The following is a 24,170-nucleotide window of genomic DNA, read 5'->3' on the forward strand; positions in this document are numbered from 1 at the left end:
AATGTTTATAGGCATGATTGTATCATCTTCAACCTCTCCAACGATTTGATCACGACCAACATCTACTCATCTACATATTACCTCAGGCTGCTTCTTATGGTCCAGTCGTTCGTTTAGCTGATCGATCGTCAGGTGCAGATGCAATATGCCCCTGAGAGTTCAATGCGACTTCAGCATAGTTAATGAAACACGGTGAATATCCAAGCCAATGAACACTCAAATCATTCTAACACCTACGGTAAAAAAATAGAATTAATCATCAAAAGAGGGTGTAGAGGAAGTCACATCCTCACCTGGTAATTATAAGCTCGATACTCAATGAGATTATTCATACCTTTTTTTAGCTATTAAAATTTCTATTTTATTGTATTGAGCCTGCGATCTTTTTTTGTAACTAAAAAAATAGAAATAATTGTGGAGAGGAGCTTTGGTTTGGATGCAGGCAGGCAGCAGGTAGCACCTCTTGGGCCGGCCAATCGGTTTCTTCGGCTGGGCTGCACCTCACTATCTCCAACTCCGAGCAAAGCATTAGGAAACGGTAACGGCCGCAGCGGTAGGCGCAGGCAGGACCGCTCACTCTCACCTGTCTTGTTCTTCCGATCAGAATGGCCCAGCAAACTTTTTTTCCTTTTTTTCTTTTTTATGGAATGATAATAATAATAATAATAATAATTAATAATACGACCAAAAAAAGTTGATATTAAATAATAATAACAATGGCATAAAATTTTGGATTTAACATTGTGCCGAAAAAAGATATATATAAGGCGCGAACTCATGATTTAGATGAGGAGGGAAAGAGTCCCTAAGGATGCGTATATGAACACCTGAAGTTAGAAGGAGCCAGCTAACATCGTTAATTAACTTCAAGAGGTTTGTCTCGGTCTCATCGAGGTCCAAAGCCCCCGGGGTTTTGGCGGCACAGGTAATTTTAACTCTTAGATCGAGCGCGAATGTCCTGCTTTCGTTGGGCACCTGGAGAGACATTTTGAACATCATGCCATCCAAAAAAAGAAAAACACCATTAAATTTCTCATTAAAAAATAATTGAAGATTAGTTATTGTATTAGGTTTCAGATAACGTCGAAATATTAAGGTGGACTGCCTTGCCAGGCCTTTTGGTCCGGACGAGTATCAGATTTCAACTTCGTTCCTTCTTATTTGATAACTATTGCTTACTCCGTCCCAAAACGAGTTCCGTCGATTTTCGGCACAAGTCCTATTACCATTATTCTTGTAAAACAAGCATTTGCTTAATGATGTTGACATCGACCCGACCGGCCTTAATGAGATCCTTGGGAATTAGGCAAACAAGCGGTACGATTGATTCTCTCTCTCTCTATCTTTAAAAAATGCACCGAGCATACGTTGTGAGGAAATTGCGCAATCGTAAAAGCACTCTTTTCTTTTTTGGCTCAACTCGGCTCGTAAAAGCACTCTTTTTAAGTCTTAACGATCGTGATAGGTAAATAAATAGTTGTGGATGTGGATGACGAGGACGAATTGGTCAGTGACAAACTCGGACATGGGCGGAGTTACTCCAATTGGGCCATGACCCAATGCTTCTTCAGAAGTAGTTCTCGCATCCTCCTTCCTCTGCCAGATGAGACGAATGCTACTGCTAAGTCGTCGAATGGTTCGAAACAATTGCGATACGCAAAACAATGTATCAAATCTCGAGTGCTAACTCTGCCGAAAAGCTATAGATCGATGTAAGTCTACGTTTTAAAACCGCGATTAGTCAAATTAACCGTATAACGTGGATGTTCGGCTCAGTTATAATTTTCATCACTTAGACTAATGGCCACGATCTCACTTTGCCCAACTTCTCTTTCTTGGTGACCGAAGTTTAATGTCGAACCGAATGGAGTCATTTAAGAGCTGCATCCATAGTTGTAGGCAGAGATCACTCTGAGGTTCGCCTATGACCCCAAATTTCAGTCCCAACTAAGGAAACCTAACCGCCACGGAATGTTCCTTTCACCATAACTCGCTGAGACTTTAGCCCAACTTGATCACCGCAGCCCCACCAACACACTAATTAATTAAGTCAAGGCCCACTGAATCAAGCATTATGGGCCGGCCACCGCCATCCCATAATACACCCACATAGTGGCGAGCTCTACGTCCTCAGTGAGGTTCGAACTCGTGATGTTCAAGTGGAACGCTTGATGCTTAACCACTAGACCACCGTGCTGGTGGTTCATGCTAAGAACAATTGATTTGTAGCATTCTGATTCTGTTTTCTGACAGGAACTATGAAACTGTTCCAAAAATTCATCAATCCATGCTGAGAACAGATGATTTGTTTCAATTTGGTTCTTAAAAAGGATAGCTTAGGGAAGATTGTCAAGAGTATTCACCATAACCGACCTATCTCGCGATAGCAGAAAATTCAAATCACCTCCAAATAATTCTAGTGAGACTACAATCTAAAGTGACAATTAGTTTCTCCCCAAGGAGAGCATCTCAACATCCATCAGCGGTACATATTCCATAGGGCCCACATCCTTAAGCTTATCTCAAGGTATCAAGAAGAACTAGTCCATGTCGAATTAAGAGGAGCTCCATGACACAATTGGGGCGATCTTGGAGAAGCTTCAAGCATCAGAATTTGATACGTCCTCTATAACACCTTTCCCGTCAAAAGCATCGAAGAAGAAAAAGTTCTTCAGTGGGTCTCCTTTGCCCGATATTGCTTTGATTACCTCCTAAAAACAGCCAACATGGCGACCCATATTACTAGATGGAAAGCATTCATCATTACTTATGAAAGGTTCCTTTTCTTTTTTATTTATTTTCCTTATCTTATTACAAGAAGAAACATACAACCAAAGCAAAAGCGTGGATTAGTTATAGAGATATCGCACCTGTCCAAGGATACCCCCCAGAATGGCGCAAACGGGCGGGAATTCTCCCCGACCAGATACTAGTCTTTCTAATAAAGCATCAGGAACTTGAGACTCTCTAAGTGACTGCAACGACAAAGCAACAAAGCATATGAACACACAGACCATACCACGTATACTTAAAAAAGGTGCAGTGCATCATACCTGAGCTTGACACAGCTGCTTTCTGAGATTCAAAACAGCAGGAAGATCTGCAGTTGAAATTTCACCGGAACTGCGGCCCATTTGTTGATGTGTTTCTTCAAACTTTTCAATAACTACAGGAAAAAAAGAAAGGTAATTGGCCTATTTTTTGCTAAGTCACGTGGAAGTCGCGGTGACTTCAGATTTATGAAACAGATGTTAGTACATTTCCAGAAGAATATATATACTATGCTTGCAATTTCTTTTTTAGCCCTTAGTGAAGATATCTAACAAACAGCCTAACTATATTATTTCAACTAAAAAGAAAAAAAGAAAACGAAAATTAAGGCCATTCTCAAAAGAAAAATCATGAGGCTAGAAATGTCATCGATGCCGGTTAATTCTTACTTCACACGCTAGTTCATAGTTCACATTTTCTAAAGTGCATAGGAAAAACCTCCTCATACCTCTCATAGCATAGAAGAGCTTGGACATTTTCCTATGTAGCTTACTCCATGGCACAGCAATGACTTCCTGGGAGGAGAGAGGACCATAAGCCATGACATGATTTCAATTGGATCTATCCTCAGAAAACCACTATAATACCCGAGATAGCATTTTCACCAAAATACTCAGTGGTTCAGCATCATTTAACAGGACAGTACCTCGAAGCTTGGATACTTCAGTTCACATTCAACAGCTTCATCGAGTTTCTTCTGTCCGAATAAAAAAAGAATACAATGGAGCTGCGTCAGCATACTGATGGCGATCTTCAGTTCCAAAGTAAAGTTACAGACAATGTGCATTAAACCACAGAGCAAAGAATTCATAATGATATCTCTAATAAAAGTTCTCATATATAAACCAACTGATAATGGCACACCAGCTCAGACAACTGAATAAACCAACTAAATTATCTATTTAACAATATCCATGTGGGAAGCTCCAGTGATGCATAATGTCATTCATCAAAATAAGAAAATTAGCAAACTCAGCAATGCAGTAGATTCAGAAAATTCAAAATTATTAATAGACCAAGATTATACATGGGAACAATTTGAAATGCGAAAACTGCACACAGACAAAAGTTTAAGAATTACCTTTGTGTATTTATAGTTCTGTAGATCAACAAAAATTTCCCCACATGAATCTCTACAATCCACACTATAAAATGCTACACGCTTGGACAACCTTCTGCAATTCTCATTGATCAGTTTCTGTAAGAAAGCAAAGGAAATCACCATCGGGACAGAAGGGATTTAAGCCAAACAAATGTGAGGTCAGCAGATGAGCATGCTGAATTCATTTGAACTCAGTAAAAGGAATTGAACATTACTTTAGTAGTGAGAGTGCAACCACTAACTACAACCACATCAAACTTTGAGTAAAAATCTCCACTGAAGCTCGATATATCACCTGCTAGACATAAATGTCGATTTTAGAAGAATTTTCACATCATGATGCAGCAATATGACGGTCAGAAAATCAGCATACTATCGATATACATATCTACATATAGAAATAACAGCTATCAGCAGTAATAGTTTAGGACCAAAAATTAGTCGTCAGCGACTGCTTTTGCAAATATTTGCGACTGATATCTGCTATGTCATTTCAGACATGCAACTGAAGCAGTACCTTTCTCGGCTGAAACACAGACCATGGAATTGAAGTCTTTCAAAGAATCAGAGCATAGCTCTGCAAGAGTCTTGCCCTTATAGAGGCTCTCCTCTGGAGGAATCAAAAAATTGGCTGACAGAGCTTCTTCAGACACTTCCCTGTCATCCACCAATGTCAGACTTCCAACTCCGGCCAAGACAATATTCTTGCAGAACTAGCCATTACAATGGAAAGCAGTTAATATGTTACCACAGATCGAAAGACAGATGATTATGCTTGGCACATTTCATGATCATGAATGAAGTTAATGTTGTAACTATATTGAATAAGATTACCAAAAAACGAATAAGATTAAAAAAAAAAAGGAGTTTGCTTTTAAGGACACATAGATTGTATATAGAAATAGAAGAATTACCTCAGCTGTAGTTCCATTAATCCCACAGACAAGAATAGCAGCTCTTGTTAACCTAAAACATAATGAAATAGGTATTTCAGCAAAATATAATTGAAATCGACATTAAACTCCCTGCATTTGCCATGTTATAAGCCATCCACCTACTACTGCAGTTGAGGAACACATGAAAGATGAAATAAATAAGAAAGCCATAATAACACCATTGCCAAAGAAGAATCGAAGAATAAGGAGGCTGATGAAAATGGAGAAAAAATATTAACAGAAGAGAACCTTCTTTGAGCATCGGCACCCCAAACCCTAATCTGGCGATCATACAATGCAGTTTCCTGCTCTGTAAGCTCCTCTCCTTCCATTCCCAACTGCAACCTGCTACAATTAAGAATCCTTAACTAAGGGGGAAGTGAAAATTTATGCTTTCTAAAACATGTCAATCCTTCCGTTCCCCACTGCAACCTTCTACAATTAAGAATTCTTAATAGGGAAAATTAAAATGTATGCTTTCTAAAACATGCCAAAGCATCTATCTATCTACCTACTAAATAAATTTGTGCAGTTGCCTAAAAGCTTAGGAAGAGGAAGTTCCACCCTTCCACCCTAAAGGCACAGGTAAGGGGATAACATTTGAGATAACAGACATTGAGAAAGGTCAAACAGCTGCAAAAGGGACATACAAAGTCCTGGAAGAAAAGGCTGCTTCGACTCTGCTGAGGAGTTCTTGAAGTTACGCTTGTTGTCCCTTCTTTTTTTTCATTTTTCTTTTAAAAAAAAATTTGTTGACTCAATTAGGTCATCCCTCACTATATACCTTCATGTTGATGGCATAATACATCTATGTGCATCAATCAGTCAAAGAGAATGCAAGAGATTACATTGGGAGGACCTTTCAGTAAGTTGTTCTTCTATTTATTCTTAGCGGCAGTAACAACAGTAATTGGAAGAAAACTTCAGCCATTTGATTAAACTCATTGTAATTTTGTATTTTTGAAAGACTTAAAGACAGCTTCAGACATGTAAAAAGAAAAATTAGGCACGATCCCTAATTTGGGCACTCCTCTACAATAGCTTCATAGATAGTGAAAGCTTTCAGCAAAGCAAAAATCTATCCAGACCTACACATAAAAAGAAGACCAAGGTTGGGGTAAAAACACGCCGTTAAGGCAATTCAGAAAAAGACCATCAGTAACTTCTAATCCATTCATTCATTCTGTTTGACAAGAATGGTGCCATAAATATTCTTGCCAATAGTTTCCCGCGAACGCAGATACATATCAATGATATACAAAAAGGAAACAACGTACTTTACACAAGTCCATATCGGTGCTTTACAAGATATGTCACCGCCTACCAATTAAAAGCACTTTTCACAAGCAGGAGGCTCAGCAACAAATCGGTATGTAAAGTATTTACTCTTTCAGCGTCATGTGTGTCTATTTATAATGTCGGTTATTTATAGTACAAGGAGTAGTCCTGCTTATCATGTGTTTAAGTTCAATAATGCAGATTGTACTGTTGTGAATATGCACTTACACAGTTACACCATCAAGTATTTCAGTAAAGACGTTGTATTCAAATTAAGAGAGGACCACCTTCAACGGAATTTCCGCATTATATATATTTGTCGACTCTGACTGATTGCAGGGCGAAAGAATTAAAAAGAAAATAAAAGTAAAAATCCAACAAAGAAAGCCAACAGTATTATCACTGAATTCGAAAGAACAGACATTTTTTTTGGAAATCAAGATACCACACAAAAACATACGGAGAGCAGTGACATAGCAAACTCCTTTTCTTAAACAGCAGGCGATATATGACAACACCAAGCATGTCCTGAACAAAGGGTTCAAAGCAGGCGGCATCACAGCAGGAAACCGAATCCAAACAAACGCGCGTGTATCATCACCAAAGCAATTCAATCAAGCAAACAACACAGGATGGTAGCTGAACATATACTCACACTGATCCACGAGAAGCATATTAAATTCTAAACAGACTGTGATGACAGTGAAGAAATCAGTGGAAGAATCACTAGCCTTGAAAAGAACACAGACAGAGAGAGAGAGGTGATGCTGCTCTTCCTGCTTTTGAGTCTGAGAAATGATTTCCGGCTGATTTGGTTTCCTCCGGCGACGGTGATTGTGAAGAGATTGAAATTGAGTTGAAAATTATGCAGGGAAGTGAACTGTAATTTTGGTCCCTAAACATTTACAGGTTAACATTTTAGTCCCTAAAGAATTTTTACCACCAAGTCAATCCCTCATTGCCCATTCCGTCTACCAAAATAGTCCAGCCGTCAACTAATCCACGTCATTATGGAAATCCAACATGGAAGCTGACTTGGAGCTAGCTGCAACAGAAAAAAAAATCCAGTGAAAAGAACATTTTTTTTATGAAAAATATTTATACTGTCGAGTTAATCATCAATTTGGTTATCGAAATATTTTGTTACCATCATTTTAGTCCTTAATAGATTTTTGTCATCATAATGTATTTCGGACAAAATAGTCCGTTATCAAATGGCCATTACGAAACTTTGACGTGGCATGTAACACTCAAAGAGAGAGTAGTGCAATGGAGAATGTATACGTCTACTAACCAAGAAGTTCCAGTTTCGATATCCATTGTGGGACTACCCTATCCATTTATTAGTTATTAGAAAATTTATATTTCATTCTAAATAAAAAAAAATCCTTAATTGATCAGGTTCAAACAATGGCTATATATTTTGACTTTTCATGTGCAGAGACGAGTGCTTCAAGCTTGTTTGCTTGCTTCCTTCATCAGGTGATGAGAGAGAGGTCGTGTTTGTTTACGACTTAATTATATAAGTAGTTAAAAGTTAGTTACTAATTAGTTACATGGGAAAGTAAGGGAAAACTACACATTTGGTCATCGATCTTTACTTACTTTTCTATTTTCGTTGTATACTATTAATTATTTATCTCTTTTCATCCTTCCGTTAACTATTCCGTTAAAAATGCTGAGTTAAATCCTTGTGAATGCAACATAAATGACACATCAATAAATTTTTATTTTAGAGAATAAAAAATCCAAAAACGTTAAAAAATAAAGACAAAAAATAGAGAGAATTAAAGAACGAAGAAGAACATGGACAACATTACAATGTTACTTATTTCTCTTCCTCTAGGAACCAAGCCACATTAACGAACGAATCCAACTTTACTACGTTTGCCTTCCTTTTCCATTGTTTATGGTATGAGCTCTAACATAGAGTGTTCAAAATTTTAGAGAACTCATGTTAGAAAAAAGGCCCAAATTGATAAATAACAAGGGAAAATATATAACATAAAAGCAAATGAGATGAATATGATAAAGCTTGAATAGAGGGTGTAGATTCAAATTTTACAATTGGACAAATCTTCTTGGAACTAATTCATCTATGGGATGAATATGCTTTAAAAACCAATATGCTTCAATGGAACGACACTAGGCAGTGAAAGGAGAATGCTGAAGCAAAATTGGAGATTTGCACGATTAAATTAGGTTTTTGTTAATTTGATAAGTGTGTAAGTTGATTTTAATTAGACTTTTCTTGGATTTGGGGAATTGATTTGCTTAAACTCAGTGTCGAAGAGAAAGAGTTGCTCATAATATTCTCTTTTCTTTGTTCATCGATCTTTGTTCAACTTTTTTTTTTCTTTTTTGACTTTCATTTTTTTGATAACTTTTTCTTATATTTTAGATTTAACATAAATTCTTTGCAGAGATGAAATGTCATGAGTTAAGCTGCTAATTTTTTCGGGATTATGCCCCGTTCATCTACCAAAAAAAACAAAAAAGAGCTACATTTGAGCTGTGATCTCTTTTTTCAGTTGCACAAATTTTTTCACGTTGATGAGGGTCTCCTCTAGAAAACATTCCTGCAGGGTCACTCTGCCCCTCAAGCTGAGGCAGATTAAAGCTGCGTGGTTTAATCTTTTTTTTTTGTCCGGTTTATTAGGGCGGAGAAATTGAAAGCTGAGGCCTGGTTTCATGTCTTATTCCGCTCCTTTACCTGCTTGATGATTCTGCAAGGATTATCTCAATTTTCGGGCTTTTGTAGGATCATATTTATTTTTGTACTTAACATTATTCTTTTCTTGCAGGGTGCTCTCTGGGCTGTCAGAAGCGACTTGACAACGAGGAGAACTGTTATAGTTATTGCGCACCGGTGAGATAATCTACTGCTAGCCGTATCGTCTTTCTTAAGCATCTGAGTAGCAAGTATTGATGTTTAAGCTTATGGGAATTTCTGCAGGCTTTCTACGACACAAGCTGCAGACCAATTGTGGTGATGGATGGTGGTCGAATAGTTGAGGTTCGTCTTCTGGCAATTTTTTTCTTGGTCTCGGTCTCCATTTGCTTCTGGAGAACGTGGACACATTCATTAACATAGACTAGTGAAAGGAAACCCGCTAGGTTGCTATATGGAAGATGAACATAGGGCTGTTTTTCTTCCCTCTGTCATTAATTTCAGATGTATAAAGCTTCGGTATGTGACGTTTGTCCGACTTACACTGTATGGGGCACCTTACATTTATCTGGGATATGTTTCAAGTTTCATGTAGATGGGAACTCACATAGAGCTTCTACTCGAGGATGGCCTGTACGCACGACTGACGAGAAGATAAGCTGATGCTGTGGCCTAATTTGCCCAAGCACTACTGATTCACTCACTTCTCGAAACTTTTGCCCGAGGAGTTCTTCATACAGCATATAGTTTTGAGCACACTTGTTATAAAGCCAACAAACTCATCTACACTACTGATTTACTCACTTCTCAAATTTTTTGCCCGAGGAGTTCTTCATACAGCATACAGTTTTGAGCACACTTGTTATACAACCAACAAACTCATCTACACATCAGTCGACGAGGAGTAGCCGGTCGCATGCTCCTTCAAAACAAGTTCAATAGAGCAGTTACTGATGCTATCTCATTCTTTGTGAAGCCGATATGGAAGAACCCCGAGGAGGTATTTAGAGAATGTTCTTCCTTCATTATTAGCATATAATGCTTTGGTATCTTCTATGTAACTTGTAACTGCACTGTGCTTGCAGCAAACGCGTAGAAATTTAAACAGATGAGTACATTTCAGCTACAATTGATGAATTGAAATTTTGAAATGTCCTGAACTTTATGATTTTTGTAGTTTTATCCGGTCTTAGTAACTTGGTCGTACAAGAAGCTTCATATCAACAACGATAACTGCCTCGAGAGGCAAAGCATCCACATTGAAGCGCACGACTTTCAGAGTAGGTCACAACACAAAGTAATTTCTTCACGCGCAATCCGTCAGACAGTGACAATTTGTTTCTCAATTATAGTACTCCAAACAACTATTATTTTGTAATCGAAGGAAAGGCCTTTAAAGGAATCTCTTCTCCTTGAAACTCTCGACAGTGTCCTTCAGAGTGTCCTCTAGCTAGGGGAGTGAATTCCGAGCCTAAAGCCTTCGCTTTCTCTTTTGATACTCGATACATTTGTGACCCGAATGGCGAAGATCTGGAACCCGAGTAGGAAAGGAAATTGAGAACTTGTATGGTTCTCCTCAAGACATCGAGGGGGTCGTCAAGGAGGGGAAGATCAATGTCGTCCAGAATAGGCCCCGGAAATGATCCTGTCCACGTTACATTTTTTTTTTCCTCGATAATTACCACAGTACATTCTTTACATTCTGTTTTTATCTCCTATTAATAGTAGATAGCATGTAGATGAGCAGGCAAGGCAATGAATTGAATGCATTGTCTTCTTGCGTTGTGTGGTCAGTTCCCAGCATGGGAAGTGACCTCTTATACAGGTAATCGAACAATCATGAGTTTTACGTACGCTACTACAACGTCCCAAGTGGTCCTTTTATTTGTTACATATTGATGATCATTTTGGTGGCCTCGACCAAATGATAGATTATTTATACTTATTTTCTGCACTTTGCGGAAATATGGCTTTGAGGCGTGAATCGGATCAAGATTGAGTTGGGACTCAAGGTATCAACGTCGGGTGATGGATTACTTTGATGTTCGGATTCGAATAAGTAAGCCGCAATTATCATTATGCAGGTTGGATCAATTTGTGGCCCGAATAGTAAAGCAAGCCCAGCAAGGTGGGGCCCATGCCTAGTGGCAGCCCATCATGGAGGTACACCATATAATGCATGTGTAGGGGCGTGCATTCTTCAATAGAGAGGGCGGGGGATTTATTTTCCTTGGTAGCCGATTTTACTTGTGGTGCAAGTACGTAATATTATCTTGTTATTTTCGATTTTAGGAAGTCAAATAAGTTGGACATTTCTTCAATATGGTTTGATATTCCAGCTTTCAGACAATTTAAATAGGCTAGGAAGTCAATTTCCTCTTCAAATTTTATTCCGATATCGTATTTTATATGCATATCCGATTACGATATATTTCCTAAGGTTTCATGTAAACGCCTATAAATACGTGTGTCGAAGTTCATTGTAAAGGCGTCCGACCAATATCAAACATGTATCATTTACTTATCTTTTCCTTTCTCGCACTTCGTTTTTACCTATCTTTATTTTCCTTACACCTTTTACCTTTTCCTCGTACATTTATATTCATCACACTTCTTTTAACGCAGTTTTAGTTCCCTTACTTTTCCCTTCAACTGATCCCCGTGGATCAAAATTACTTCCGTTCTTGGAGCTTCCACGCATTCAAGGCCAAGATCGCAATTCCTTCGGCAAGGGTTGCCGAAGTTGTTCAAGGAATTAGGGGTTCACTTAAGTTAGTGGACTTTCTCAAAATCACAACTCAGTTTGCTGAGTTGAATTTGGTCGAGAAATATTAAGTGGGCTTACGGGGCCATTTGTCTATTTTATGAACTCGTGTTCGTGGATAATTGGTGGAGAACTCATAACGGCTGAATCTTCAAGTCATGAGATCGTCTGAGTCGCATTTTAATTTCGAAAATTTAAAACTTAGCCACTGTTCAATTCCGTGGACTCTCGAGGCCGTGGTACACGCTTTTGTTTCCTTGGCCTAGCTAGTGACACGTCAACTTTTTTGAACCGCTTCTTGGCATACTTGCAATCATCACACGCGTGGTCGAATTGGTGTCTTGACGTGACCATTAGGACACCAATTTGGCCACGTGTGTTGTGATTGTGGGCGTGCTAGAAAGCGGTTCTAAGAAGTTGACATGTCATTAGTTGGTCCCATCGAAACAAAAGTGTGTACCACGGTCTCAAGAGTTCGAGAGATTGGCGGCTAGGTTTTAAATCTTCGAAATTAAAGTGCGTCTCAGACAATCTTTTGGCTCGGGAATTTAGCCGTTATGAGTTCTCCACCAATTATTCACACACGAACACGAACACGAACACGAGTCCAAAAAATAGACTAATGGCCCGTAAGCCCACTTAATATTTTTCGGCCAAATTCAACTCAGCAAACTGAGTAGTGAATTTGAGAAAGTCCACTAACTTAAGTGAACCCCTAATTCCTTGAACAACTTCGGCAACAGTTGCAGAAGGAATTGCGATCTTCGCCTTGAACGCCCGGAAGCTCCAAGAACGGAAGTAACTTTGATCCATGAGGGATCAGTTGAAGGGAAAAGTACGGGAATTGGAAGTCTGAGAATTGAAAGTGCGGTAAAAGAAGTGCGATGAATGTAAAAGTGCGAGGAAAAGGTAAATGTGCGACGAAAATAAAAAAAAAGGTAAAAATGAAGTGCGGGAAATGAAATGATAAATAAAGGGCACGTGTTTAATGTGTTGGTCGGGGGCCTTTTACAACGAACTTCAACACACATATATATATATATAGGCATTTACATGAGACCCTAGGAAATATATCGTAATCGGATACGTTTATAAAATACGATATCAGAATAAAATCCGAATTAAAAATTGACTACCTAACCTACCTAAATTGCATAAAAGATAAAATACCTAACCATATCTAAGAAATATCTGACTTATTTGACTTCCTAAAATCGAAGATAACACGAGAATATTACGTATTTGCACCGTAAGCAAAATCGGCTGCCAAGGAAAATAAATCCACCGCCCTCCCTGTTGAAGAATGCACGCCCATACACATGCATATATGTGTATACCTCCATGATGGGCTGCCACTAGGCATGGGTCCACCTTGGCGGCCTTGCTTCACTGTTCGGGCCTCAAATTGATCCAACCCGCATAATGATAATTGCGGCCTACTTCTTCGAATCTGAACATCAAATTGATCCATCACCCGACGTTGATACCTTGGGTCCCAACTAGATCTTGATCTAATTCATTCCTCAAACTCATATTTCGGCGAAGGGCGAAAAATGAGTATAAACACAGATACACCAATGATGTGCATTAATGTTCATGCGGTACGTCCCCTAGAGCACCCATAAATGCACAACGGTTCAAACCACACATCTTTGATATTAAATAAACAATATATATTCATAGTTACGTACGTCTTTAATATGATTGATATGTTGTCACTTTTTAAGTCAGAAATATGCATTGACCTTCTGACAGTACGAGCTTTTTACTTCTAAGGAATAAGGGAAATTCTTACATGACCCCGTGTCATGTGATATGGGATCATCATAGCCGTCCGCCCATGAGTGGAATGTGGAGCTCACACGAAGTGGACGGCTGTGATTCCCGTGTCACATGACACGGTATCATGTAAGACCTTCCGAAGGGATAAATGAATTACACTAGAAGGACCACCTGGCCTCTCCTCTCCAGAGGCGGGAGAGTACGTACGTCGATTTAGATACAGCTATATATGGCTGGCGCTCTTGGAATTAAATCTGAGTAGGTTCAATGATGATGACCACATTGATGAGGTTACCATGACAACTATATAATGGTTAGGGAAATAATACTCTTGCGCGCATGCACGTTGAGCGAGGTTCAACTTGGATTATTGATCTAGTTATATTAAGGCGAGCTACTATATATTCGACCAGACCAAAATACTGTTCATCGTTCTAAAATTATGAGTAGAAATGAGACAACCATGAATGCAATATTATTGCTCGAACCATTATCCGAAGTATCGTGATTTTGAGCTTCGATATGTGTTCAGCAAAATGCTTTCTATGCAAGTTTTTGACCCCGTCGACTTTATGCTAGTCGAGTCGCGCTGAGCCGGAGCCCCTTGAACTTTGATAACAAACCCAAGGAGTGTCACTGTTTCAACTTATCGGCATAATTAAGTCCGCGGAATTTCCAGCACAGCTATCAGGGCCCTTGTACTTAAATCTATACAGGTACATGTAAGGACCCTTATCGCAACATTCGAGATCCAGCTAACAGGGCGCATAATTTGACTTTCTCATTTCGTGCCATTTCACCCCAGAATCTCCCGCTTAGCAAAACCTTTAATTTGAGTTCCTTAGTTGGATGTCATGACATATTTTCAAGTTTTAACGAGTGTCGAATGCTTATACTGCAAATAAATTTTGTAATGATAAATTCAATTTACTCTTAAGCCACGTTCTCGCGATATTTAATGAAGTTTGTTCAATAGCTAAAACATTCGATGTCCGAACATCTGCGTGATTCTAATCACGAGTCATTTCTTCCCATTTAAACTGCTGGTTAGGAGAAAATAAAAACAAAATCAATTCATTGGAAAAGGACTGCCGATTGGGCACTTGGGGAGAGGGGAATTCACAAGATTGCATCAAAACTTGATAAAAACTGGACCAAGCGGTACGAACGGTTGGCCTTCCTCCTCCTCCCCCAGCACCGCCGCGAGATTCCCGGCCCAGCCTCCCTCCCGCCCCCAATTAAAATATTGCAAAAATAATTCCACCATCAATTAATTAATTCGTTAATCATAGGGCAACGGCAGCGAGTGATGGCCACGGATATCCGCGCGCGTGGGGTGAAAATGTCGCAGTAGAAAAGTGCCCTTCCCCCCTAGAAAAGGTGAAGTTCGTTCTCGACGCTTAGGTTTGACTTTGACTTCGGGTAATATCAGATCGCCCCCTGAAAAGGTCGATTTGATCGGTCAAATCATCTCGCTGCTCTCCGGGGGGCCTGATTGTCCGCCCAGCGCCCACTTCTGACGCGTGTGCTGTACTCGCATTTAACAACGACGTACGACCTCGAGTTCAAAATTATTTAGTTAAGTTTTTTTTTGCCCTTTTTTCTCTTCCGATCCGCCCTTTAATTTTCAGTGGACGTAAGAGGGATTGTACTGCCCAAGGAGAATAATGCTTAGATGCCTGAAAGGTATTTTTTGCGTTCAGACTAGCACCTGGTGAGCTATCATCAACTCCAGGGAAATCTTTTCGGTGCACCTCCAGCCCTATTTTATTTTTTCTAAGCGTGTTATACTCGTGTTGTACTTCAATTTATTTGCGTCGTATTTCGATTTATAAACTATTCAAACAGTCGACTGTATGTGCATAATATTAGTTACATGCATATAAAATGACGTGATACAGCCGACACGTTTAGAAAAGGCAAAATAGTCCTGGAACTCCATTCACGATTTGAAGAGTTTCCCTCAACTTGAAGATACTCTTTGGGTAGAAATAGCGGGACTACTGTGAAGTTGCCAAGGATCTGAATCAATGATAACGACCTATCATTTCCGTGCAGCTTTTAGTAAGTTGAGAATTGTGGTTGAAGAATTGTTAGAGGTACATGGGTCGTAATTGCATGTGTCTACTGAAACTATTCTATTAAAATCTTTCAATTTATTTTAAAAATTCACTGTTGGGGCGACCTAAAAATTCATTATAGATGTAATGTTGAGATATTTCATTTTGGAAAGGACGAGGGGTACAGTAAAACAATAAATTGAAAACCAACAAAAGATGCTATTATGATTTTTAAAAGTACAAAAAAGAATAAGAGATTGAGATAATTATGATGTGATTTTTTTTTTGAGTTAGCATAATGGTTCATGAGATAACTATAAGAAAATGAAAATTTGAATAAAGAAATACAGATAATTTCATTAACGGGAATCGAACTTGAAATTTTATTGCCTTGTGATTTTTATTGAATATAGTAGCTCATTTGCTTTCAATGAGATAACAAATTAACTCCCAAGGTCTTCCCAAAGTAGGTCGCCCTTCCTACAACACCCTAGACTTAAGGAAAGACCATTCACGGAAACAAGTACAATCTAACTAATGAAATGAGCATAAATGCTATAAAGGCGGTCAGGTGGTCACTTATTACTACAATGAATTTTTATACTATCTAAGTAAGATAGCAAAATATGTGCCGAGAGTTGATCCATTGAACGTACCAGATCTAACACAAATGATCTCTGCAAACCGATCTTAAAAGAAATTCAATTGGATTTAAGTTTAGGAAATCATAACTATATGAGGAAGAACTAATAAAATTGTAATATAAAAAATAATTATGAAAATTATTCAAATAATTAACATTTATTCCTCTAGTTGTTATAATTTGATTGGTGTTTGGCCGAGCCATATGTCGAGATATGATTACCGAGGAATTTCTCATGAAAATGCTGAATAATGGTAATATTACACATACATGAGGGGAACTGATGAATAATATCTAGTCTTGACCAACATGAGTTAGTTCAAGCGGTATGACATTATTTCACTTAAGTAAGATCTAGAGTTCGAATTCTTGTGAAAATAGAAAATCTATTAGTGGGCGGATTCGTTTCGATTTGATTAGTCGGGATTCAATAAAGTTTTCGGATATCAAGGTTCACACTGAAAAATATCTAGTCCCGCAAACGGAGTAAAATAATGACTTGCATTTGAATCATATCTTACCCAAAATAGCCGTCGATGCTTTAAACGGAACACACTCAGGCAGAGAGAGAGAGAGAGAGAGAGAGAGAGAGAGAGAGAGACACGCAGAGAGAGAAGTCTATGCCATTGGAAGAGGGGAAACATTCGTCAACACACTACCAACAGCTAATTAATCCGCTCTAAATGACTCCCTCAGTTGAGAGTAGAAATTCCCGATTCTGATCGCGATCACATTCCGCTAGTCATTCCACATACGCGTATATATATATATAGGGCATGCCTCGGGTTTTGATCGGCATCTGAGAACTTTATGTGGGCGTGGAAGCGATGTCATTTCCCAGCATCCGGGCAAGGAGAACCAGGTCTCTCGTGGCACTCCTGCTCATCCTGAGCTTGCTACACATCTGCACGTGCCGAGCTTCCGCTTCACGGCTTTTTCCCGCAGCGAGCACTGGTAGAGACATCGCCTCGACACCGACCGCAATGCCGCCTGTGATGGTGCCAAAGAAGAACAGAGATGAGCTGTTGCAGAAGTACTTCCCTGGTACCGCTCCTAGACCCGATTCCAGCAGCCCGGTCACCGACCGAGGAGGGGGCGGGTTCGGAGAGAGCAAGCGGAAAGTTCCCAGCTGCCCAGATCCTCTCCACAATTAAGTTAGTACAACCTCCTTGATTCTTATTTTTCTGATAAAATTACTTGAATTTTTCTTCCTTGCTTTTGCTTTATATTTCATAGAGATGTTACTTCAGTACCCAAAATACCCCCTGCTTTTTCTCATGTCCTTGCCGACAATTCCTGCAGTGTGGGGAAAAACCGGGGGTATTTTGGTCTTTTTAAGATAAAGTATGTGTTTGATCCAGAAATGTATTGTATGGAGGATCTTGATCTCGATGGATATTGTGTACAGAATTGCAAGGAGAAATTTATTAGAAGTTTTTGTTATCTTTCGCCATTTGATGCGTCTCTGTATTTTCCTTTCCGGTGAGACAATTGAAATTAATTAGCCAGCTAATCTTTTTTTTTTTGCTGAATGATTAGCCAGCTAATTAATTGGCTTCGCTGTTGCATTTCAAAATTTTGCGGGTTAATTTTCACCCAAAAATATTGTGGGTTTGTCAAAATAAAATCCCTCATTTTGGGTTTCTTTTTGTTTGCAAAGCAATGTCAATTATTCAGCCAAAAAAAGAAGAAGGGGAATGTCAATTAATTAACTCATGAAAGAAAAATTGGGAGGGACATTATCTCTTGTACATGACATCACTGCAATCAGAGGAAATATTATTTATTTATTTTTGTTGAAATCAGAGGAAAGATTGAAATCTTTTGCATCTCATTACTGGAAATGGGCTAGAATAATTTTCTGTCTTTGTTGATTCCTCAGCCTCGAGGATGCATTTTCTGGAATTGCTTCTTTATTTTTATTTTTTTGGATTTACTATATTTTCTTTTTGAGAAAAAACTTTTCTTTTCTTTTGTTTTTTCCCCCCTGTGGAAGGGGAAAGAAACTACATTTTCCCAAAGACCAGATCCTTATTTTCTTCTGTATTAGTTTGCATTCATACATCAGCTGGAATTGGATCTAACTCCTAAAACATTATTCTTTTTTTTTTCCCTTTATTAAGTGACCTGTTTCCGCTAAATTCATCACCAGATTTAAGTCGGATATTCTCAACTTCGGTCCCCACCCATCTCAGTTTCACTCATTAAAAAAGGTCTGATATTCTGTAACTGTACTCAATAATATATCAGATTTGATCCATTATTATGACATTATTGAAGCTTCTGTGCTAAGTGGAATAGCCAGCAGATGGGAGGACCAGATATTCACATACGCTGCTCATTGAGGCAAAGGAAACATATTTCTCTTAAAAAAAATAACTTTTTTTTTCGGTAGGGAAAAAAAAAACCATTTTTTGTTCAGTGAAACAGAGCCAAAATCCGGATCATCTCGATCCTTTGGAAGATATCAATTTTACTTACTTCCAACTCTATATACACGTACCATCTCTACCGGTTTAAGAAGGGAGTAAATACACAAGTCTGGCTAGGGCTGAGCAAATCGTCATCTAATGTGTCCAAGAGATTCTCTAGATGTCCCTTACAAACATAAACAAAAATGCATCGAGATGTTACGACTCAGGCATGTTTACGCACGACGACGATAGAGTATGAAAATTATAGTAAAACCTGGTTTTTAGAAAGGGCTGCAAATGAGCTAAAAGGAAATAGAAAAGGTGCGTGATAGCCCTTTGGGGGAACTTTTGGTGCAAATATCAAAACTGATCATTTTCAGACAACCTTTATACATAATGTAATTCTTCTCTGAACACACAAGAGAAAGACAAGAGAGATTGGTGTCGTGAATCCGAAGATCTCCCGAACCCTTTTATAGGAAAGAGCATAAAGGAGAGGGTGTAAAGGTGAGATTGGTGTATGTGTTGTTTTGAAGGTAAACAGGTACCGATCGATGATTCCATCCATAAGAACAAAAGCAAAAAGGTTATAATAAGTATATATTGGATTGATTGGGGCGCATCAGTTGAATGTTAGATGGACGGTAGTCTGTGGGGCTTTAGTGCATTCTTAGGAACTTGGCATCTTCCTTAAATAAGCCCTTTGATAAGGACAAACCCCATTTCGATTATTGGCACTCTCTCTCTTCATCAGTAAAAATCTAATTGCCCCATCTTGTCTGGTTCATCATGAAATTCATCTCGTGCAAAATTCTCAGCAACTATGTTTTTTGTTTTTTAATTATTTTGTTAACAAGTCTAACTTATATATAATCTTAATGTCTACTTGGCTCTTTTTACTTTTTAACCCTTCATGAGATATCACGAGCTATTGTACAACATGCCATGAAAAAATTAGAAGAGGGCTTTTTTCGGCTCAAGAACTTCTTTGTCTTCAGTACTTAAGAATTGCTTTCGATGCTCCACGAATGCATAATGAGCACAAAGGTTTACGTTCTCGTTTGCAACATTAGTCTCGAGAAATTGTTTCAACTCATTTTTGAAGCTTGCGATCTAACACACTTGACAAGACAAATGGCAGAGGTGTGTACAACATTTAGCACGAAAACAGGAATGAGAGTACACAGGGCCGGCAAAACAAGACAACACAGGTTTGATCCCCATTTTTTTTTTTTTACATATAAATTGTTCACCATTTAGTTTTAGCTGTTTAATGCTTTAATTTCAGAAAATATTAGATCTGATCTCTCTTCTTTTTTTTCTTGCAACGAAGCAAGATCCCGCGTCTAATAGATGATATGGGAATGGAAATAATAGAAAATCACATTTATGAAAACCAAAACCAAACACCTCTTGACCTTAATTAAGAGCGTCACCATGTGTGTGTATATATATATATATTGAACTCTTATATATTTTATACTAGTGTTCATATTGATCCACGCAGTGAGCCCCTCGTATTCTCTCATTCCACCCAATTAATAGATTGTTAAGGGGGACAAAAAACAAAGAACACATGAAGCTCAGCTAGATGTTGGACCCACAATACATGTAATAGTTCAATTTTTTGGATGACCGAACTCAGTCACGTCAGCATCATAATCATCATTTTGATAATGAGTGTCCAAACTTTATCCGATTATGTGAACACCTTTCAAATTTACAAGATATGTCAATCCGACCATGAAGGCCATGTAAATAGCCTAATAAAAAGTATTCTCGATGACGGGATGTTTTTTTAAGTTCCAAACTCTTCCATTATAAATAAAATTCATATTGATAGGTCAATCTGCCGGTGAAATATATACTCGTTAATTCATCAAATTTTTTTAATAAAATAATAAAACAAAGTTAAATAAGGGTAGAGACGAGAGAGAGAGAGAGAGAGAGAGAGAGAGAGAGAGAGAGAGAGAGAGAGAGAGAGAGAGAGCAGGGAAACCGATGCAAGAAAGAGCCACGTAGTATGCGGCTGAAGTAGCAACGGATGTTTGTCTGATAGTAATTTGGATTTGGAATCAAATTGACTCCCCAAAAAGACCAGACTTTGATTTTTAACTCGTTTGATGACAAATTCTCAGCTCTCCCATTAATCATAAACTAATAGCTTTTCACTAAAAATTAAAAGCGTTTCAAAATCCTATATATAAACAATAATTAATGCCTTCACATCAACTTTCTCTGACTCTGATTTATAGTGTTTCGAGCATTTCTACTTACACATACATATGCTCCAGTTTAGCATCTAGCTTCAGTTGTTCCGAGGTCTCGAACATCCATTATATGTATAAAATTATGTACAAAACGTTATAGAATTTTTAAATATTTTGTCCAATTAGGTTTCGAGAAAATTTTTATATGACATACAGTTTCTGTAGCTTGGACTTTGTGGATTGATTCTTCCCGTTAATTAGTAATCCTAAGATTGGATTAATAATAACATTATTACGCTGTCAAACTAATAATAATAATAACTCTTTGTCCAATATGAAGAGATCATTAAATGTTGCTGCATTATAGTTATATGCATGTTATTGTTTTATTTTTTTCTTTTTATTTTTATCATTTTTATTGTATTATTTGCATGAACAAGTCATGAATCATTTTGTTCATGGTAGTATACCTAACAAGGAAAAAGAAAGTGATCAGACAACATTATAAGATGCATGCACATTCGTCTATCACCTCAAGCCAAATGACGTGGTATCACGAAGCTTAGCATCTCACAGAATTCTTATGATCAGTTTATCCAAAGGAGCGCTACGTATCTGCGTCATAAGTCAAGAACCATTGCTGCACGTATCAAATAGAGTGGTGGTATCGCGCGACGAGCCTCTCTACATAAAGAAGGGTTTCTTAATTTCAAGGCACTTACGAAGTTAAGACGCACGCAAATTCATGCGACACCCATTTAAAGAATTTAGAGCTTGCCTCATGTAATTTTGGAATCATATTTACATATCTCTCTAAATAATTATTACTTAAAATTTCCATATCTCAACCAATATAAATTTGATTCAAGTAGTTCAGTATTTGTTCCTTTTAAAAAAAAGTCCCGAATTCGACTTTTGTAAATGGTTAAAATTTGTATGTTGTGAGAGTTTTATTTCCTAATCGGTCAACCCGATTCGAGCTGGATTAATCAGGGCCGTTTGAGTTTTCAGATAACAGGGTGTATACCGTAGAAGAAAAAAAAATTGCAACTCAGCCATAAATGAAATTTGGTGCCTTCTCCAAATAACATTTGTTCTGTACTAGCCAGATTAACGTACTGTAGGTAGGGCCCTAAAAAACATTCGAAAAACTGAAAAACCGGAAAACCAGAAAACCAAACCGAAACCGAGCCGAACATTCGAATATTGGAATATGTGGTTTGGTTAGTGGGTGGCTTTTCTTGAAAATTTTGGATGTGGTGTGGTTTTCGGTATTTAGAGTGAAAAACTAAAAAAATAACCAAACCAAACCACATATTATATATGTTGTATTTTTCTCCATATGCCTTACAACATTTATATATTTTACTTACAGTATTTGTTAGTTTGGATGATTGAAGGATTTATCTTAATGAAAACTTGATGAAGGCATTTGAACTCTTTCTTATGGTTATTTGTATGTAATAGAATGATGAACAAAATAATTTTTTTAACTGACTCTGTAGGATGTTGGCCAGATAATGAAGCTTTAGGACTTGATGGTCTTTATCATGGAAAGCATTTTATTTTTGATTTAGAATTGCAGTTGATTGGTTGTTATGTACGATGAGTTATTTTATACGTGTATTTCATTATGGAGTTGACGGATTATTATGGATGATTGAAAGATTTATTGAATTTATATAAAAAAATGTGATTATGCTGTTAACCAAACTGAAAAAATTGAATTTTACGGTTTGGTTTTATTTTTAAAAATATGGTTTGGATATGGATATGATTTTTAATTTTCATAAAACCATATTTATGATTTGATTACGATTTAAGCTAAAAACCACACCAGATCGAGACCGAGCACCCCTAACTCTATAGGAACGTGCTGATTTGCATTATTAAAAAAAAAACCGTTTCTTGGCCAAAAGCCCAATTCAGTTGATTTGGCCCGAATGAGTTTAATTCATGCTGAGGATTGGCCTGGGCATATATAGTTGGAGAAGAGACGATAATTACTTTTCAGTTTACATCACCTATTATTCGGGAGTCCTATGAGCTTTGACTAATCTAAGATCGAACATGACTGGTCCCACTAAGGAATGAAGTCTCTTCATAGCAAATGTTCTCTATTTACAAAACTCGAATCAGAATCCGAATCCAAATCTGAAACCACAATTAAGGAGACCAGGCGTTGAATCATCCTACATCCATATAGGGAAGATAAAAATTAACACAACGAGGAACAGTAATCATCTAAATTTATACAGTCCCAAGTTGGAGGGAGAAGTCCAATATGTCTAATTAGACTGGCCGGACAGCCATTGGCAATAACAATTAAGCCCTGGCCACTGGGCCTGTCTAGGCGAGTAGGCTCAAATATCTCACTTTATGGTACTGTATGTTCGATTAATTAAGATTAATTAATTGAGGTCAAAGCTAATGGAAGCAGCCAATGGTAAACAATTGTACAGGTGGATCGGATTTGAACATAGTCGACGGAGAACGCGCTCGAAAGTACAAGATCACCCATTACATACCTTTCGTTTTTCTTTATCCCGAAGGCACGGCTCATGACCTCTTGATTTCAAATCTCGGATCAATATTTCTGCACTAAGCCTCATTGTCTTCTCATTACGGAAATTTTAAATGAATGATAATGAGAGGAATCTACTGTGGTCTAATTTTTTTAAGACTGATCTTCAAAAGAATTCCTTCTTGTGTCTTATCAAACGTCCCACATTCTTATAATAGCTAGACATGTAAAGTACTAGCACGATTGATCCTCATCAGCTGCTGCTGCTTCTTTTATAGCGTTGACGTATATGTCATTTCAATCGTATTCACGAAGAATCACCGTACATAGTAGCACAACTGTAATTGAACTCGGGATTCAGAGAAGTTAGATCCTAAGGGGGCAAAAGGAGGCATATATTATGCACAGTTCATTTTCGGGGTTGAATAATAAGTAATAACACGCAAAACCTAAACTAAATGAGTGTCGAAAAATTAATTGACGAAATAAATTAGAGCTCTTTTAGCTTAATTGGCTCTTATTCAATCGGTATGGGGCTGCATCATTGAGAGATCGATAATTAAGGGAAAGATTCCTGATGATGCAGACACTGTGAGCTACGTCAATACATTAATTAACTGGTTCACTAAATGTTTGGGTGCAAAGTGTGAATCCCTACACGGATCGATCTAGTGGAACTAATTAAGACCCCATTGATACTGGAAATCTAGCATATTTCATTAATTATACTATCCCT

At 37.9% G+C, this 24,170-nt stretch overlaps 1 protein-coding gene and 1 long non-coding RNA gene across 3 annotated transcripts; one reads left to right on the top strand and one right to left on the bottom strand.

Moving 5' to 3' along the window:
* Positions 1-2,288: 2,288 nt before the first annotated feature.
* Positions 2,289-7,224, bottom strand: LOC116212508 (SUMO-activating enzyme subunit 1A-like). 2 transcript variants are annotated; one of them, XM_031547156.1, is made up of 11 exons: positions 7,098-7,224; positions 5,338-5,433; positions 5,068-5,119; positions 4,671-4,866; positions 4,369-4,448; positions 4,133-4,249; positions 3,698-3,748; positions 3,500-3,566; positions 3,054-3,166; positions 2,871-2,975; positions 2,289-2,711 (listed from the first exon to the last, which is right to left on the bottom strand). In XM_031547156.1, exons 2-11 carry the CDS (start codon positions 5,418-5,420, stop codon positions 2,601-2,603), a joined length of 975 nt encoding a protein of 324 aa, XP_031403016.1. In that variant the 5' UTR covers positions 5,421-5,433; positions 7,098-7,224; the 3' UTR covers positions 2,289-2,600. The 2 variants fall into 2 exon arrangements, with proteins under 2 accessions (XP_031403016.1, XP_031403017.1); XM_031547157.1 differs by having other exon boundaries at positions 4,671-4,810; positions 7,098-7,204.
* Positions 7,225-8,719: 1,495 nt separating this feature from the next.
* On the top strand, positions 8,720-10,180 carry LOC116211719. Its single transcript, XR_004157725.1, has 3 exons — positions 8,720-9,235; positions 9,323-9,382; positions 9,633-10,180. It is a non-coding gene; the product is annotated as an uncharacterized LOC116211719 (long non-coding RNA).
* The last annotated feature ends 13,990 nt before the right edge of the window (positions 10,181-24,170 follow it).

The sequence above is a fragment of the Punica granatum genome, chromosome 6, assembly GCF_007655135.1.
Source record: "Punica granatum isolate Tunisia-2019 chromosome 6, ASM765513v2, whole genome shotgun sequence".
In the NCBI taxonomy this organism is placed as follows: domain Eukaryota; kingdom Viridiplantae; phylum Streptophyta; class Magnoliopsida; order Myrtales; family Lythraceae; genus Punica; species Punica granatum.